A 19,694-nucleotide genomic window follows, 5' to 3' on the forward strand; every position below is an offset into this window, starting at 1 on the left:
CAAACATTATAAATCAACACTTGGGAAACGTTTACTTTCTTAATCTATTGACACAAGGAATAAAGTATGAAAAGTTAAATGAAAAAAATCACATTGAAGACTGCAGAAAATCTTAAAAGTTACCACATTGAAAGAAAAACAATATATTTGATACAACAATCATGGTCTGAAAATAAGTTGCTAAATGCTGAATTTGAAATAATTATATTTGGCCGGGCATGGTGGCTCACGCCTGTAATCCCAGCACTTTGGGAGGCTGAGGCGGGTGTATTATGAGGTCAGGAGATCGAGACCATCCTGGCTAACACGGTGAAACCCCATCTCTACCAAAAATACAAAAAATTAGCTGGGCGTAGTGGCACGTGCCTATAGTCCCAGCTACTCGGGAGGCTGAGGCGGGAGAAGAGCTTGAACTTAGGAGGCAGAAGTTGCAGTGAGCCAAGATTGAGCCACTGTACTCCAGCCTGGGCAACAGAGCGAGACTGCGTCCCCCCCCCCAAAAAAAAAGAAAGAAAGAATTATATTTATTCTTACTATGTGCTAAGCACCACATTAAATACTTACAAATACGAAAAAGGATAAATACAAGTGAGAAAATCAAAGAATAGTAAGGTAAGTAAATTGTCTAGGTAGATGCAGCTAATAAGGGGTAGCATCATGGTGGATCCCAAACCATCTGAGCCCACAGCCCAGCTCTTAACCATTATACCGTGTTGCCCCAGATGTCACCAGAAATGGTTGTGGTGTGGGTTTATCAGTATAACATAAAAGAATGACATCTATTTGAAGAGAAAAAAGTACATTTGCATTCTTAGACATCTATATGTAACCTAATTAAATGCTTTCTAGACTCTTTTAAATGACAAAAATAATTACTTCATGAGTAACATCAGCTATTATCATTGTATTACAACTAACAAATTTTTATTCATAAATGTAATATGTATCCTGTTTTAATTTTACCCATACTGCTGTTTAAGCATTACTCCTCCTCCTGCTTTATTCTTCCATACACATTGAATAGGTCTCTTGTCTACCCTCATAGAGTTTTTTTCCCCTTGCTTGTTAAGTTTTGTTTTAGGAATCAATATGAAAATGCAGTCTTTAAAGTCTTTTAAGATTTGTGCAACAGCAACAAGAAACAGGAATGCATTTGCATACGTTCTCCAAAGTAAAAGTGGCATTTGACATGCTATACTTATTAAAACCTACAATTGAAAAGATTCTACGGCTGGGCGGGGGGCGGTGGCTCACGCCTGTAATCCCAGAACTTTGGGAGGCCAAGGGGGGCACGAGGTCAAGAGATAAGAGACCTTCCTGGCTAACACGGTGAAACCCCATCTCTACTAAAAATACAAAAAATTAGCCAGGCGTGGTGGCAGGCGCCTGTAATCCCAGCTACTCTGGAGGCTGAGGCAGGAGAATGGCGTGAACCCGGGAGGCGGAGCTTGCAGTGAGCGGAGATCGCGCCATTGCACTCCAGCCTGGGTGCCTCAAAAAGAAAAAAAAAATACTGTAGACCCCTCCCCCAAGCTGTATTTGCAGGATTCATTCAGAGTAGGCACACAGAGCTTCTTGCTTTTTTCTAATAATATCCTAGAAATAATTTACATTTTACTAAAAAGAATTTATTCACAATCATCCAGAGGTTTGTTTTTTTTGTTTTGTTTTGTTTTTTGTTTTTGAGACAGAGTCTCACTCTCTCGCCCAGGCTGAAGTGCAGTGGCACAATCTCGGCTCACTGCAGCCTTCGCTCTCCGAGTTCAAGCGATTCTCCTGCCTCAGGCTCCCAAGTAGCTGGGATTACAGGCGCCTGCCACCGCACCTGGCTAATTTTTTGTATTTTTAGTAGAGATGGGGTTTCACCATCTTGACCGGGCTGCTCTTGAACTCCTGACCTCGTGATCAACCCGCCTCAGCCTCCCAAAGTGCTGGGATTACAGGCGTGAGCCACTGCACCCGGACCTTTTTTTTTTGAGATGGAGTTTCACTCTTGTTGTCCAACCTGGAGTGCAATGGTGCGATCTGGCTTACTGCAACCTCTGCCTCCCCGATTCAAGCGATTCTCCTGCCTCAGCCTCCCGAGTAGCTAGGATTACAGGTTCCCACCACCATGCCTGGCTAATTTTTTGTATTTTTAGTAGAAATGGGGTTTCACCATGTTAGCCAGGCTGGTCTCGAACTCCCGACCTCAGGTGATCCACCCGCCTCGGCCTCCTGCGAGCCACCACACCCAGCCCATCTAGAGTTTTTAATTATAATATTAGTCCTCTAAAAATGCTATCACTTAAAAAAAAACATCATAACATTCAAATGTTTGGCAAAAGCATGTGATCCCAGCATGTTTCTTTGTCTTCTTCCACTTCCCCCTACCTTTTAAACAGTTTTTATATGTTCCTCATACTTTCTTCCACGGACAATTTTCAACAAGTCTAGTCAAACTTATAGAAGCAGAAATTAGAATGGAATTTCTGATGTTTAATGTTCTTATTACAACAGAAATAAAATATAATAAAACAAGCACAAATTCCACCTGATTTTTTTACTTGCTTTATCAAGGACAATCAAGAAGCCCTGTGTTGTGTGTCTGTGGATGGGCCCTGCAAAAATAGCTTGCGGGGAAAGAACTCTACAAAAATCTTGACTTACAGGTTTTAACAAATGTGCTGTCAAATGCAACTCTTACTTGCACAATATCATGCAGCTTTCTCTCTTTGGTGTCTGCCTTGCCCTTTAAAAGCCCATAGAGGATGGAATTTTATTCTCTCAGTTAAGAGTCAGCAAAACTATGATCATCACTTCCTTTTCTTTTCTAGAATATTTCCGTGTGTTCACTGCAGCAGATAAAGGCCTGATCAAAACAAAATAATTCACTATCTTACACAGGCTATATATATATATATATATATATATATATATATTTTTTTTTTTTTTTTTTTTTTTTTTTTTGAGACAGAGTCTCACTCTGTCACCCAGACTGGAATGCAGTGGCACAATCTTGGCTCACTGCAACCTCTGTCTCCTGGGTTCAAGCGATTCTCCTGCCTCAGCCTCCTGAGTAGCTGGGATTACAGGCACCCACAAACATGCCCAGCTAATTTTTTTATTTTTAGTAGATATGGGGTTTCACCATGTTGGCCAGGCTGGTCTCGAACTTCTGACCTCAGATGATCCGCCTGCCTCAGCCTCCCAAAGTGCTGGGATTACAGGCATGAGCCACCGCACTCGGCCCATATTGGATTTTTTAAATGTTCACATAAACTGAAACTTTGAGGAGAGAATTTTTAAAAATCAATATTGCTACTTTAAAATTTTTAAGTAGTATCTGTTCAAATAATGTGACTTTAAAAAGAATATTCATAGATTTTAATATAGGAAAAATCTTGGCTAATTTTAAATTGATGCAGTTTATAATCTAGAGATAATACTGATTAAACCAATATCCATTTCATAATAATCAACCTTAATTGTCACTAAGACTGATAGGGAAGGATTGAATAGTTTAAAAACAAAACAAAAAAGACTCTTTGAGCAAAGAATCAGAAAGTTAAGAAAACTCATCCTGATCCTGACTAAAGTCAGCACAAAATGGCCATAAAGAGCGCTTGGATAAGAAAATTAACTTTTTCACCAACATGAGCAGCAAGGAGCTTGGAAATGAGATACTGTATGGAAAAATAAAAGCTCTTCAGCTGTTCCACTAGACAAATGAAATTACAGCTGTTCAGCTAACACCCTAACGATGATGATGATAATCATAAACAACACCATCATCACTTTATTGAGCCTTTGCACCAGGCGCTATGCTGCCTTATTTACATGGTGAAGACTATGAATAACCCCATTTTACATATATGGAAACCAAGGCACAGGGAAGTTAAGCAGCTTCCTTAGGGACACAGATTTAGTAATTGGCAAAGTCATGATTAGAATGCATGTAGTCTGGTTGCAAAGCCCACACTCATCACTTCTACACTTTACTCACTGTCCCTCTCTAGCTGTGAGAAGTAGAACGCCAATGAGAATTTAAGACAGTTGGTGGATTCATGATTGAAAGCTATGAGAAGATTCTATATAATGAATGACATCTTCTGCAACATCCTTACAGTTGTGTGACAGTTTCCCAAGGTTCTTTCTTATAGTATCGCCTTTGAATGCAGGTGACAAATGTGAATGCGAAGTTCTACTCCCGTGGACTCACATGCACTTCAAAATAAATTGATTACAAAATCCCTTTAGTAGCTGACTAGTTAACATAAGGCTGATAGCCACAAGGTAATGTAAAGGGAAATATCTACCCCAAGAGAGTGACTTGGTTTTTATTATTATTTATATATTTATTCTTTTTAGAGATGGGGTCTTCCTTGGCTACCCAAGCTGGAGCACAGTGGCATAGCCAAAGCTTACTGTATCCTCAAACTCCTAGGCTCAAGCAATTTTCCTACTTCAGCCTCCTGAGTAGCTGGGATTATAAATTAGTACCATTAGTACTACGCTTGGCTAATTTTATTTTTTGTAGAGACAGGGTCTCGTAATGTTGCCCAGGCTGGTCTTGAATTCCTGGCCTCAAGCAGTTCTCTAACCTCAGCCTCCCAGCTAGGATCCTCCTTCTGAAGACAATTAGATAGGCTAGTTGTGAGGACAACCCCTAGTCTGAATGAAGTCATGTCATCCGGACAGCTAGGTAAGGAGAGAGGACAGACCAAGTGCATCCAATAGTAGTACCAAGTCATTAAAATACAAGTTAAAAAGAAGAGGTGGTCAGAATACATCCTATTCTACCCCTCAAGAAATTAGCATTCACTCATACAAAAGACAGTTCCATTAACCGAGAATCTCATAGTTACTGGAAAACAGAGGTTGTGTAAAAGTAAATGGTGATGAGTGGGAACATAACTTGGCATCATGCAGTAATTAACAGTCTTCCTTACAACCCTAGAGTGTCATGGGGATATCCCTTAGTGAAAAGGTCCTCCAATCCCTTTATGTAGATACCTGTTTTATATTTGTAAGATTCTGAGTAAGTTTCTATCTGACAGAAAGGGCACTGCTACTTTTTAAAAAGGTTATAACCACCACTTTACCATATTTTCCAACTCTCTAGGGATACTGTGTGGCTTGTTCATTAGATCTAGAAACACCAGATATAAAAATCTTATCTGGCTAGGTGTGGTGGCTTATGCCTGTTACCCCAGCACTTTGGGAAGCCGAGGCAGGAGGATTGCTTGAGGCCAGATGTTCGAGACTAGCCTGGGCAACATAGCAAGACCCCACTCTTTTTTTTTTTTTAAGTTTTTTTGAGTCAGGGTCAGGGTCTCCCTCTGTCACCCATGCCAGAGTGCAGTGGTGTGATCTTGGCCTCACTGCAACCTCTGCCCCCCCGGCTCAAGTGATCCTCCCACCTCAGCCTCTTCAGCAGCTGAGAATACAGGCACATGTCACGGTGCCCGGCTAATTTTCGTACTTTTTGTAGAGACAGCGTTTTGCCATGTTGGCCGGGCTGGTTTTGAACTCTTGGGCTCAAGCGATCTGCCCACCTTTGCCTCCCAAAGTGCCAAGATTGCAGACATGAGCCACTGTGCCTGGCCTACAAAAAACCTTTAAAAAAAATCCTTTCTACCAGTTACAGTGAGAACGAATAATTACACAAACATTATTTGAAAGGCAACCACCTGCCAAACAATGTTAGCTACTTGCTCTGAACTAAAATAAACATAGTATTACTTACTTACACACCATTGTTTAACTACAGTATGCTAACAATCATATTATCAAGTACCAATGAAAAAATACAAATTCAATTTCTACCAAAAGATTTTCATTAAAATCAAAACCCAACTCTTCTATTTCTATTTTGATTCCTAACCCTACCAAAGCAATATAAACCGAGCAGTTATTGAGGTTGTCTCCTTAATTAGTGACCTGGTTCTACCTGATGTGGCCTTATATAAAGAGATTGCGTTATACGGAAAAAGATACCTATATCTTATGAACTTAACTCACCAAAATGATCTGAAGGAAGACCTCATATTGTCGTATATTATAGAGCGCTTCTTTTAACATATATGGCTGAAGTTCAGCTCTCATGTGTGGGTCGTTGGCTGCCTTCTCAAGGATGGCTGTGTAGCGGTATACCTGGCTCCGGGCAGTCTCAAGCTGGTAATCAATATGCTGCATGGTGGCTGGGATTGCTACATGGAGAACAGCTGGCACTGTTTGTAAGAGTATAAAAAGGCAGTCATAAAGGAGACTAAAAACAATTAAGGAGAAGAAGCCTAGAAAGTAGTCACATTTTAAGCATTAAGTTAGGGTTTTTTCCCCAATCAAATTAGTAATAATGAGGCATGTGTTTCATGGGTCCCACCACATAAAGAAAAGAATCTAGGCTGGGGGCGGTGGCTCACGCCTGTAATCCCAGCACCTTGGGAGGCTGAGGCGGGCGGATCATGAGGTCAAGAGATTGAGACCATCCTGGCCAACATGGTGAAACCCCGTGTCTACTAAAAATACAAAAATTAACCGGGTGTGGTGCCGCGCGCCTGTAATCTCAGCACAGGAGAATCACTTGAACCCGGGAGGGGGAATTTGCAGTGAGCCGAGATCGCGCCATTGCACTCCAATCTGGAACACAAGAGCGAAACTCCATCTCAAAAAAAAAAAAAAACCTAAAACAAACAAGTTCAAACAAAAGATATTATCAGAATAACCCAGTTATAGTAGGTCAGCTTTTGCCACTAAATATAGAAGAGTTTAGAGAATAGGCAGAGTTTGCTATTATGTGTTGTTAACCATGTGCTTCCAGAAGAGCCACTGACCCTTCCTGTTGTATATCTTCTAGTTATTTAAAAAAAAAAGGAATGTTTGTTAAGAAACTCATCTGGATGGTGAAAAATGACAGAATAGTCTAGCAAGGGAGGGTCATTTATGAAAATGGAAATTTGACTTTTTAGAACAGGTTTTAAACTAGAAAAAAATTACCCTTTTATTCTAGATTAGTGATTTGGTGAAAGACACTAACACCTTATCGGTGGACATACAGGAGTACCAAATTTCATAAGGAAGTTACTTCTACTGGTAGATACTTCATTAAATATTTCATAAGTACTTTCAAACTTATAAAGAATGCATTAAGTATATAACCACAAAGCAGATGCCCCCGAATTTAGAGATTTTAAATATCTCTTTGTGGATCTTTCATTCCATTAACTGCACCAGGAACTGTTTTCAGGAAGATTTTTATTTTTTAAATAACTAAATTGTACTCCCTTTTGGTTACTGACTTGCAGTAATGAACACAAAGCCCCGCTGAACAGGGAGGTTAGCTTTGAGCAGGGCCCTTCGTCGCTTTCACTGATTCACTTTCTCCTACTAGCTTCATGGTACATAAAATGTAAAGTCTTGCCCCAGCAAAAGTAAAAATCACTATACATTATAAACAGTAGTTATTCTTCAGGAAACAGTAAAAAATGCAAATCTTAAATTTAAGAATGCCACTGGTGTGTTGTTTATTATTTTCCTCACTGTGCAACTTAAATTTTAAACATACATAACCTTTAGCATTAACCTAATGATATACCTACAATCATCAATGCCTTCTCCGCCTTTTCCACAGTCTCTGTTAAATAAACGAATTCCAGTAACAATCATGGTGAGTTCTTTCAGCTGGCGTTCTTTGTCCTTCTTAGACAGAGTTAGAAACGTCCCAAGCTCAGCCTGAGGAAAAATGCTCTGTAGAGCAGCTAAAATAAACCAGAAAAAAAAAAAAAAAAGGAAAACAAAATGATAGAATAAAGATATCAGAAGTTAAATAAGGTTTTTTCTTTAGTAGCAAGTTAAGAGTCTGAGTTACTTACATGATTCTTTAAATTACTGATACCTGGTTACAGAATACATAATAAAATGTAGCACACATCAAAGCTGGATTACTGAAAGTTATGCCATTGCCTCATGTCCATTTTTAATAATTAAGCGCATCCAGCAGTAACTTTTTGGCAATGGGCATGAAAACGAGCTTTCTAATTAGGAATCTGAGCCAAAAAATGGATGCTTTAAAATAATTATGCAGGAAGGCCATAGGAGAGCTAGACATTTTTCCTGTTCCTCATTTTAAAGGATGAAAGAGGGCAAAGATTTCCTAAGGATAAAATAGTGCCCCTTTCCATCATCCATTTTAAATGACAGACTCAGTTCTTTTCATCAATATGAAATATCCCTTTCCAGCTTTTCCATTTACTCAATCAGCCTGGTACCCTCAATCCTATTATCAATGTCTCTCTAATGAGGTGTAATAGGTCCCTAGATATGTGCAGCTCTAGGAAAATTAGCAATATTTCACTTTCTAGAGGTGCTACTTGAGTTTCAGAACGGACACACAGTGTAAAAGGAGACTGGGTACATTTTAACTCATTCGTGCTGATGTTTTTTTTTTCAGATACAAAGGAAACTTCAATTTTTAACACTTCTAATTTAACATATTTTATAAAATACAATGATCATATATTTTACTTATGAAATGGAAATTGGTTATACTTTTTACCTGTTACCTCTCTGACAGTCTTGATGTCTGTAGGGGATCCAAGGCCAGAGCGGAGTAACACATAGCTGATAATCTTCCGGTACAGGCTTTCCAATTCTTCTTTAGCACATGCTCTGTTATCTGTAATTTCTCTGGTAACAGAGCCTAATCTAGACTCTAGGACCCGGTGATGTTCTTCGAGAAATTCCACTAAAATTGCCAAATAACAATGTTCTATATATTTGATTTTTAGAATTCTTCTTACATAAGAACTAGAGAAAAACTGGGATTGGATATGGCAATTCTACTTCAGGAAAACAAGCAATTTCTTAAGCTGTAGTAATGAAATAAAAAACAGTGGCCAGCAAGTAGCCTCAAGACAAAAATCCAGTAGGAAAGATTTATGACAGTGACTTAAATGGAATACTTTGTCAAAACACCTAAGACTTTAAACAGCCAAACTAGGCCGGGCGCGGTGGCTCAAGCCTGTAATCCCAGCACTTTGGGAGGCCGAGACGGGCGGATCACAAGGTCAGGAGATCGAGACCATCCTGGCTAACACGGTGAAACCCCGTCTCTACTAAAAAATACAAAAAACTAGCCGGGCGAGGTGGCGGGCGCCTGTAGTCCCACCTACTCTGGAGGCTGAGGCAGGAGAATGGCGTGAACCCGGGAGGCGGAGCTTGCAGTGAGCTGAGATCCGGCCACTGCACTCCAGCCTGGGCGACAGAGCGAGACTCCGTCTCAAAAAAAAAAAAAAACAAAAACAAAACAGCCAAACTAAACAGTAAATTTCAGAAAAGGCTAAAACCTCCCAATTAAGCAGAAAATAAAGAAGGCCATTTCTACAACATATATATAATACTATATGAAAATATAAATATATACATATTATATATTTATGCTATATGTAAGCACATGTCGTATACTATACATAAGCATATATAGTAGCAGAAATATATATGTAGTATATATGTTCCTTTCGGTTACGTGTATTTTTATTTCAGTTCTAGATAAATTTCCTCTGAAAAGCATTATTGATAATACGATGTTGCATCGAGAACTGTATCCCTCCTCATTCGTCCTGTGATATGCTGAGGGATAGGCTTAACTTTGACAGGACTCTGTTCACTGAGTTGTTGCAAGTACAGTTCTTGCAATGACTCTGTAAGACAACCCATATTACTATTACAAGGGCAATAATTAACATATCCACCACACACAGTTTATACCTATACTCTTGCCACAAAACCAACTGAGAACTTTGCAAATTAAAAATATGTTTAAATAACAAATGTAAAAATGTATAGGTTAAATTTTATCAATTCTATGACTATTTTATTGCTTTAAAATTTCCCTATTAAGCAAAAATACAAGATACATACTTTTACATAGGTAGCATAACTGAAACTAATAAAGAGAAAAATCATCAAATTGTTAATAATGATTGTACTATATAGTAGAGGTAGAGGTAGTCCATAGAGAAATAGATTTGTTTTATACAGCAGGGGCAGAGGCGGTCCATAGAGAATTACATTTTCCTTTTTCTTTTGTTTCCAACTTGTGTTTGATGTATGCATTAAATTATTTACATAATGAGCCGGGCGTGGTGGCTCACACTCATAATCCCAGCACTTTGGGAGTCCAAGGTGCGGACAGAAATCCAGGCTTAGGCCTGGAGTTCAACACCAGCCTGGGCAGCATGGCAAAATCCCGTCTCTACTAAGAATACAAAAATTAGCTGGGCAAGGTGGCACACGCCTATAGTCCCAGCTACTCGGGAGGCTGAGGTGGGAGAATTGCTTCAACCCGGGAGTCAGAGGTTGTAGTGATCTGTGGATCGTGCCACTACACTCCCGCCTGGGTGACAGAGCAAGACTCTGTCTGAAAAGAAAAAAAAGTTACATATTGAAAAGCTTTCTAAACTCCCCATCATTCATTTCATTTTTGAATAGTTATATAATTTAGGTAATTATTATGAAAAAGTAACATAAACCAGGAACAGGGAAATTTACAAATTAAAAACTTTTAACTTCAATGGGCTGGTTGTTTGAATTCCTAATTATTATGTATTAGTGCCATAAAGGTTAAACGACAACAGACTTGGAAACAATAATTATGAGCATAATAATTGGAATTCGCTTTTAACCCTCACAAAGGCCAACGGTTTTTTTTTCATTTAGCGTTTCTAACATTGTTATAGTCCTCAAAGTTGAAAAACATTTCAAAAGATTGCCAAAAATTAAATTGTTAAATTGATTAAACAATTAAATTCATTGTCAGCCAAATGAAGCCCTTCTTAGCTGAAATACAATATGAAATTTAAGTATAAAAATAGGTAGTATATGTTACCTCGATTTGTATAATTCATATCAAAGTAGACTTGCATCTTAATAGTGTCCAGGGATGGATTTTTAGTATCCAATAGCCGAGTCATACAAAGCTAGAAAAGAATAGCCCATGAATACTTCTAGTTATAGTTTCTGAGACAAGTAAGTATTTCCTAAAGTTATTTTCAAAAATAAAGGGAAAAGCAGTGGTTCCTGATATTTATTCACCAATAACCCCTTTTATTATTATTTTTTCTCCTTGAAGACTTCAGGCTTTATAGTTTATTTAACCAATAACTTTTTTTATTTTTATAGATTTAGGGGGTACAAGTGTCATTTTGTTACATGGATATATTGTGTGTAGTGGTGAAGCCTGGGCTTTTAGGGTAGCTAACACCTGAATAGTGGACATTGTACCCATTAAGTGATTTCTCATCCCTCACTCCCCTCTCACCCTCCCAAGTCTCCAATGTCTACTGCTTCACTCTCTATGTCCCTGTGTACGTATTATTTAGCTCCCACTTGTAAGTGAGGACATGTGGTATTTTACTTTCTGTTTCTAAGTTATTTCACTTAAGATAGTAGCCTCCAGTTCCATCCATGTTGCCACAAGACATGATTTCATCATTTTTTATGGCTCATAGTATTCCATTGTGTGTATGTGTATATACATTTTCTTTATCCAATCATCTGTTGATGGACACTTAGGTTGATTCCATATCTTTACTACCAATAACATTTGTTAAGCAATAAGTCATTTCCCTTGAGTTAACCAATAATTATCATGCCCAGGTGGCTAGTAGTCTAGTTGAAGGCAAGAAACCTGATGTTTTGGTTAGTTTGGGCAGTCTAAATGTGGGTAAATGTTCCACAAAGCTTATATTCCAGTCTAAAACTCTTCTAGATTTCCTCGTTACTATTTATTTGTGCCTTGAACAACACTGCTAAGTTTATTTTATAAAAAGCTGCTGCAGCCAGCACGGTGGCTCACACCTGTAATCCCAGCACTTTGGGAGGCTGAGGTGGGCAGATCACCTGAGGTCGGGAGTTGGAGACCAGCCTGGTTAACATGATGAAACCCCGTCTCTACTAAAAATACAAAAATTAGCTGGGCGTGGTGGCGCACACCTGTAGTCCCAGCTACTCGGGAGGCTGAGACAGGAGAATTGCCTGAGAACCTGGGAGGTGGACATGGCAATGAGGCGAGATCGTGCCACTGCACTCCAGCTTGGGAGACAGAGTGAGACTCCATCTCAATAAATTAAATTAAATTAAATTAAATTTAAATTTAAAAGCTGCTGTAACTACCACCCCTCTCTTCACAAAATTTCTCTAGTTCTACCCTTGCTATTTCTTCTCCTGGTCTGTTTTCTCCCATGAGCCCCCACATGGATGGCTCATTTCCCTTCTCTGCCTTGCCTCTTTAGATTGAATATCAACCTCAGTTTTTCTTTCCTTCTCTCATCTCTACTCATCACCTCCCTCCCCCACTTCCTTCACTGCTCACCCTGTAGGCTGAATATACTGCAGCTGGCAGGCACTTGGCAGCTCACTCTCAACCTGTCTCCCTGAGCACCAGCCCTGCTTTCCTGGGAGGAGGGAGGGGAGAATGCAAGACTGAGGACTGGACACTGTGTCTTTGCAGAAGCCTGTGCACCTGGATCCTTCCACATAGAGAAGTACTGTTTTAAAATGCACACTTTAAAAAAATAGCTCATCCACATGATTTTTAGTTGAGAAAAATATTGTCACTTGAATTATACGTTGTTAGTTTATGTACCTGTCATATTAAAAGTATATTGGCTTGATTCTTTCCAACGTAGTTGAGTTGGAGCTTGAGGGGAATGGAGAAGTCTTCCTGGGTCCTGACAAGGAGAACAACTTATTTTCTGCCCTTCCTTGATTCTCTTCCACAGCTTTCCAATAACATTTCTGACTGTCATAATCACTTCCCTTATTGCTAAGAACAAGTTTTATACCATCTTTTCTCTGCATCCTCCCCAATTATCTGTTACGTTTTGACTTTTTAAAGACATTCTAACTGGTATAAGATTGTATCTCATTGTCAGAGTAGAAAATCCAGACATAAAGCCACATATCTGCAGTCAGGTGATCTTTGACAAAGTCAACAGAAACATACACTGGAGAAATGACATCCTATTCAATAAATGGTGCTGGGAAAATTGGATTACCATATGTAGAAGAATGAAACCGATCCCAATGTCTCACCATATACAAAAATTAACAACTCAAGATTGATTAAAGACTTAAATGTAAGACCTGAAACTATAAAAATACCAGAAAAAAACCTAGGGCTGGACATTGGCCTATGCAAAGAATTCATTACTTAAAAGCAAATGCAACAGAAATAGACAAATTGGATTTAAATAAACTAAAAAGCTTCTACACATCAAAATGAATAATCAACAGAGTGAAAAGAAAACCTGCAGAATGGGAGAAAATATGTACAAACTATGCATCTGACAAAGGACTAATATTCAGGATCTACGAGGAACTCAAACAACTCGACAACAACAAATAACCCCATTATAAAGTGGGCAAAGGCCATGAATAGACATTTTTCAAAAGAAGACATACAAATGGCCAACAAGCATGAAAAAAATGCTCAACATCACTCAGCATTAGAGAAATGCAAATTAATTTAGTTCTATTTAACTTCACAGTGCATGACAAACCAGTTAATATTTGCAATGTAAGAGATTAATAACAAGGTTTCACTAAAATATTGTAACAGATGCTGCTACCTGCCCAATTTCCCTGCCCTTCCTTCCTTACTAACAGAGCCTCAATTTGGGTTGGGGCAGGGATTTATTCATCTAAAAAATAAAAAAGAAGTGAATGTCCCTAGGTCACTTACAGTATCATTCTGGTCAATAAATGTAAGTAGATGGAAGGGATTCTGGGAAAATTATTATTTTCCGGAGAGAAGGTGATAGACCTAACTGGCACACGTATTTTGCCCTTTGCCTTCCCCCCTTCTTTCTACCTAGAGGTAGGGTAGCTATCTTTTGACCATCAGATGACCATATTGCAAGGATGGCATGCCCCAGGAAGCCAGGAAGAAGGGTCTATGTCTCTCCACACTTTGTGTTATGAGAAAAATACCTCATGTGTAGTACTATTTTGTGGGCTTTTGTTTCATTTAGCTGAAGGCAATAATGACTAACACAAATACTGTGTTTACAACTGAGAATAAGTAATTGCAAATTTGAGGACTGTTGGGTAATCACCTTAACAAGATTCTGCACATCACTTTTCATGAGGGTTCTATCCATGTTAAAGCCATTACTTGGATCCAGGACAACAGCTTTCACCTGGAAAAAAGTAGGAACAAGCCCATTAAGTAGGAAAGAATCCATTAAGCAATTTTATTTCATATTATTAGTTTAATGTGTTTCCATTTTTTAAACAACTACCTCCTGATTACAGTGGGGTTGGTTTTTCAACTATTTTTCTTACTACTGAACTCATCAGTACCCTTGTTAGAGGCTGAAGAAAAGGAGCAACAAACATCAAATTTGAATGGGGTGCTAGAAAAGTTATATGGGGAAATAAGTTGAAAGCAATGGCTAGGTTTTCAGTTGGGAAACTATGGTATATTTTATTGTATTTTTATTGTGTATTGTTATCTTAACCAAAAGCAAGAACAGAGAAACCATAGCAATGAGTAATTTTTAACAACGGCAAACAAAAATACACACCAAAAAATTTCCACACAGGAGAACATTATTTATGTTTTCCAAACTCATCAAGGTCTTCTAAATCAGTCTCTATAAATCTACAACTCACATGCTCTATAAACGTTTTTAAAATGTTTTCACTAACTTGTCCGATGATCTCATTATGTTTAAGCTGAAAAACATCTATGAAAGCTTCACAGAATTTAAAGGGGAAAATGGACATCACATCTTAAAAAAGCTCTTAATAAAGTAGTAATCACAAAAAGATTTCTTCTTACCATAAAAGCAATCAGAGTTTCAGAAACAATCTCTCCATGGGCTGCACATTCTTGTCCTATTTCTCGTATAATACTCCTTATAACACTTTCGGCCTGAGTTGGAGGCATTCTGGCTAAATAAAACAACAATTTTTTTTAAAAACGTGAGTTTATGCAAATTTTTTTCTCTTCCGATTTCTCCAATACTGTATTTGTAAAGAGTCATAATATCATCTATTAGCTTATTAGTATTTTTATTAGTATCTAGGCCTCTCCTGTTTTTCATTATTTTTAAAAATGAAGGACTTTATTGAAGACAGACAATGATTGGGATTTCAAATAATTGAAACATCTGATAATTAACATTTTCAATTATTTAAATTATGGTCACTAAACATATATTCCTATCATGATATTCTTAATTAAAAAAAAAAAAAAAAAAAAAGGCTAAGCAGGCTGGGCGCGTATGGCTCACGCCTGTAATCCCAGCATTTTGGGAGGCCGAGGCAGGCGGATCAGCTGAGGTCGGGAGTTCGAGACCAGCCTGACCAACACGGAGAAACCCCGTCTCTACTAAAAATACAAAATTAGCCGGGCGTGGTGGCGGGCGCCTGTAGTCCCAGCTACTCCGGAGGCTGAGGCAGGAGAATCGCTTGAACCCGGGAGGCGGAGGTTGCGGTGAGCCGAGATCACGCCATTGCACTCCAGCCTGGGCAACAAGAGCGAAACTGCGTCTCAAAAAAAAAAAAAAAAAAAAAAAAAAAAAGGTAAGCAGCATTTGTAGGGGAAGAAGGTAAAATTAATGAGAAACCCAAGAGTACAGCTTGAAAGAGGAAATGCTTATTCAACCACATTCACTAAATAATCTTTCGTAATGGTACTAGAATCTTGGAAAACAATTCTTGCTCAGATCATTAAAATAATCTTTTCCGCACATCTAAAATGGAGTTCAGACTCTCGATAAAAAACACAAAAGCAAAAACCAAAACGTAAGAGTTATGCATCATGGAAAAAAATGAACTCCTGGTTATTAATTCCATTTACTCTAAGGAAAAAGTGGCAGGTTTTGACCAAGTTTTCTGATTTTCCTGAATATTAGTAACTGAGCACAATGGAACTTGGCATGTAGAGTATAACAAAGGCAATATCAGGTAGATAAAGCCAACTCCTCAGCATTATTAGCTTTCCGATGGATGGGTACGGAAGCACGAGGCATTTTGTCCAGTGAAACCAGATTGCTTGGATTCCATCGTGACCCGACCACTGTCTAGCTGTGAGATCTTGGGCACTTGTTTCACTTCTTTCCAGAGGCGTGAGGACTAAATTAGTCCTATATGTTGTGTGGTTACAACAGTTTGCGGCATAAGGGAATCGCTTAAAACAGCTTTGAATCAGTACTCCAGGATCGCAAGCAGCGCATGCGCGAGTGTCAGTCTGTGGGAGAGTCTATCCTGCTCCGGGTCTGTGTGCGCATGCGCAACGGTGCCGGGTCGCTAGGGACGCGGCTCAGCACCTTCCCCGCATCCACCCACCAATTACTAAGTCTCCCGAGGTCAGGCTTCTAGGGTAGCCAGTGGAGTGGAACAGAGGCGGAAGGCCTCAGGCGCCCGCGCAGTGGCTAGAGGGTCGCCCTGCAGCCCTGGGCGCCTCCGGCGGGAATGGACCGCTGTTCCAGCTCAGCGGCGGCGCAGCCTAAAGGATCGAGACTGAGAGCTAAGTCTCGACTAGGCAGGACGCGGTCCTCCAGCCGCCCGGGCTCCGCCAGCTGCCCCACGCTCGCCGCCTGGCGGGACACACCTCCGGGTCAAGGGCGCGGAGCCCCGAGTAGGCTGACCTGGATCGGAATCGACAGCAGGAGCCGTGTCTGTCTGCTTCTGTCCTGGGGCCCTCACCGCGACCGTCGGGGCAGTTGGGCTCTCGCAGCAACCGCCGCGTAACCATGGAGATGGAAGGCTCCGGACCAGATGGGGTGGGGCCAGGTGGGGGCGGGGCTGGGTCCCACTTTGAGGGTCTTTTCCGCGAAAGATGGGCTGGAAAAACTTTAAAAACAAAGAAATTCCAGGCAGAGACATCTTAACCTCCGTGGTTAAGACTGTGAAACACAAGTTCTCGTAAATAAGGACATTAACTCGCTAGCGTGGGAACGATGGGGCGGCTTTGAAAGCGGGGTCGGGGAGAGGGAGGAGCCAGTTGGAGAGGCTGGGAAAACGGAAGGGCTGTATCCTGGACAAATAGAGTTCTTTTTTTTTTTTTTTTTTTTTTTTTTTTTTTTTTTTTTTTTTGAGACTGAGTCTGGCTCTGTCGCCCAGGCTGGAGTGCAGTGGCCGGATCTCAGCTCACTGCAAGCTCCGCCTCCCGGGTTTACGCCATTCTCCTGCCTCAGCCTCCCGAGTAGCTGGGACCACAGGCGCCCGCCACTTCGCCCGGCTAGTTTTTTGTATTTTTTGGTAGAGATGGGGTTTCACCGTGTTAGCCAGGATGGTCTCGATCTCCTGACCTCGTGATCCGCCCGTCTCGGCCTCCCAAAGTGCTGGGATTACAGGCTTGAGCCACCGCGCCCGGCCAAATAGAGTTCTTGTAAAAGTATCTAGATTTAAAAAACAAAAGTAAAAAGTATCGAGGTTTTATTTCATGTCCCGTTGTTCAAAGGAAGTCTGCAACAGAACGCTCCAAAATGCCCGAAGAGAAAACTCATTCAAGAAGCACATGATAAGAACACATTAGTGTCCGAGTCAAAATAATGAAGTTTTATCCCTTAACGATAATGTCGTTAGGCCCACCTTCAGACCTGAAAGTGTGAAAAAGGATTAAATACGCATTAGAAGGAGAGCATCAAACAACAAGGTTTTATTTTTAAACAGTAACTTTTCTCAAACTGCAAACAAACATGCAGAATATGCTTTGCTTAAGGACATTCCCTGATTACTAGGAAATGAATAAACACAAAAACTCAAGAATACACATCATAATATAACACAATTTTATTTCCACCTTCTAGAAAATGTTCCCGGAATGTGGATGAAGCTTGTGTAAAAATAGATGTTCAGAGTAACATGATTTATAATACCACAACCTTGGAAATCTAAACACGATATTTAAGTAAAACGTCGGGCAGGTATTTAAAATTATGTTAATAAAAACCTTGTGTTTGTCTTATACTTTTTAAAAGCCAAATGCAAAATTTATATATAATATGACTTAAACTATATTGACGTACATATAATGCACAAAAAGTGTATAAGTCATTTTTTCAAAATCACAGCAAGGAATTAGATCTAAGGATGGAATTATAGGTAAAGTATTTTTATTTCTTTATACTTTTCTGTTTTTTCTAGATTTTTCCATAATGAGTATATATTGTCTTATGATCTATAAAACAAAATTTTAAAATACTAGGGAGATGAGACTGGCTATTTGTAGAGAATGAGCCCAATTTACATATACAAATATACTGTAAGTATACAAGGTAAAGCAACCAAAGGAAGGTGAGATAGCAAAATTTTAACAGTGGTTGTATCTTTGTAATGGCTTATGGCTGATTTGTCTTCTTTGTACTTTAAGATAGCTACCAAAATGTCTTCCATGAGCATATATTATATATTAGAATATTAAATATTTTTTTTTGTTTTTTTTTTGTTTTTTTTTTTTTTTATTTTTTTGAGACGGAGTCTCGCTCTGTCGCCCAGGCCGGAGTGCAGTGGCCAGATCTCAGCTCACTGCAAGCTCCGCCTCCCGGGTTCACGCCATTCTCCTGCCTCAGCCTCCCAAGTAGCTGGGACTACAGGCGCCGCCACCTCGCCCGGCTAGTTTTTTGTACTTTTCAGTAGAGACGGGGTTTCACCGTATTAACCAGGATGGTCTCGATCTCCTGACCTCGTGATTCGCCCGTCTCGGCCTCCCAAAGTGCTGGGATTACAGGCTTGAGCCACCGCGCCCGGCCAGAATATTAAATATTTTTTAAGATGGTAAGAATCATATCATCTTAAGTATAGTTTTAAACTAATGGGCAAATTCTGGCACAAATACTCCCTATGTTTGATACTGTTAATTCCTACTTAATGTCAATGTTTTCTTCTCTTTTTATTACTAATTTAACCCTGTGTTGGGAATGACAGTGTTCTCTTAAAAAAAAAAAAAAAAATCTCTCAACCTCTTTCTCAGTGAGCGTGGCCTGTGACATGGTCTGGCCAATGAGATATAAGTATAATCTCTGGATGAGGTGTACTTCCATTTTATGTCTGTTGCCTTTCCTTTTCTTTCTACTTGAAATGAGAATATGGGGCTGAAGCTCCAGCAGCCTTGTTGTGAACATAAACATGAGGGTCACATCTTAAGGATGGTGGAACAGAAACGAAAAAGGAACCTGAGTTCCTGGTAATGTCATGGAACAGCCCTATCAGCTTCTTGACTGGCTATCTCCAGACTTTGCATGAGAGAAGATAAACCCCTATTTTATTAAGCTACTGTTATTTGGGTTTTCTGCTACATTCAGCCAAACTGAATCCCTGACTGCCACAATGGGTATGACTTTGGAAGTATTATTGAGCGTTTTGTGCTACATTGAATTATTCTACCTAATCCTTCATGCCTCTTAGCATCCACACCCTTGCCATGGACTTTGGTGGGGTATACTTCCCCAATCCTTGATTTTGAATTTAGCTGTGTGACTTGCTTTGACCAATGGGTTGTGGTGAAGTAACAGTGTGCCAAATCAGATCCAAGGCCTTAAGAGACCCCATATTTCTGCTTTCTCTCTTGTGCCTGTGTCATTGCCATGAGAAGTACATACCCTAGCAAGCTCTTTGGTCCCAGAATGACATGCATATGGCACAGAATTGCCTGAACCGATCTTTTAGTAAGATGCAGAGATGCCCAACTGGGGCCCAGGCCT

General features: G+C 39.7%; 1 protein-coding gene across 2 annotated transcripts in view; it reads right to left on the reverse strand.

Annotated features, from left to right (window-relative positions):
* CFAP206 (cilia and flagella associated protein 206) overlaps positions 1-16,992 on the reverse strand; it is a 55,675-nt gene extending 38,683 nt beyond the window's left edge. Inside the window, exons 1-7 of one of the 2 annotated variants that reach the window (XM_001089007.4) lie at positions 16,638-16,992; positions 14,825-14,933; positions 14,097-14,180; positions 10,868-10,958; positions 8,537-8,725; positions 7,581-7,739; positions 6,004-6,212 (exon numbers count right to left, since the gene is read on the reverse strand). In XM_001089007.4, the coding sequence (XP_001089007.2) occupies positions 6,004-6,212; positions 7,581-7,739; positions 8,537-8,725; positions 10,868-10,958; positions 14,097-14,180; positions 14,825-14,933; positions 16,638-16,744 (948 nt within the window). In that variant the 5' untranslated portion in view covers positions 16,745-16,992. Of the gene's footprint in view, positions 1-6,003; positions 6,213-7,580; positions 7,740-8,536; positions 8,726-10,867; positions 10,959-14,096; positions 14,181-14,824; positions 14,938-16,637 lie in introns of both variants that reach the window. The other variant, XM_015136911.2, reaches the window with a different exon arrangement.
* Between the last annotated feature and the right edge of the window lie 2,702 nt (positions 16,993-19,694).

Source organism: Macaca mulatta, chromosome 4 (assembly GCF_049350105.2).
Source record: "Macaca mulatta isolate MMU2019108-1 chromosome 4, T2T-MMU8v2.0, whole genome shotgun sequence".
NCBI classification, from domain to species: domain Eukaryota; kingdom Metazoa; phylum Chordata; class Mammalia; order Primates; family Cercopithecidae; genus Macaca; species Macaca mulatta.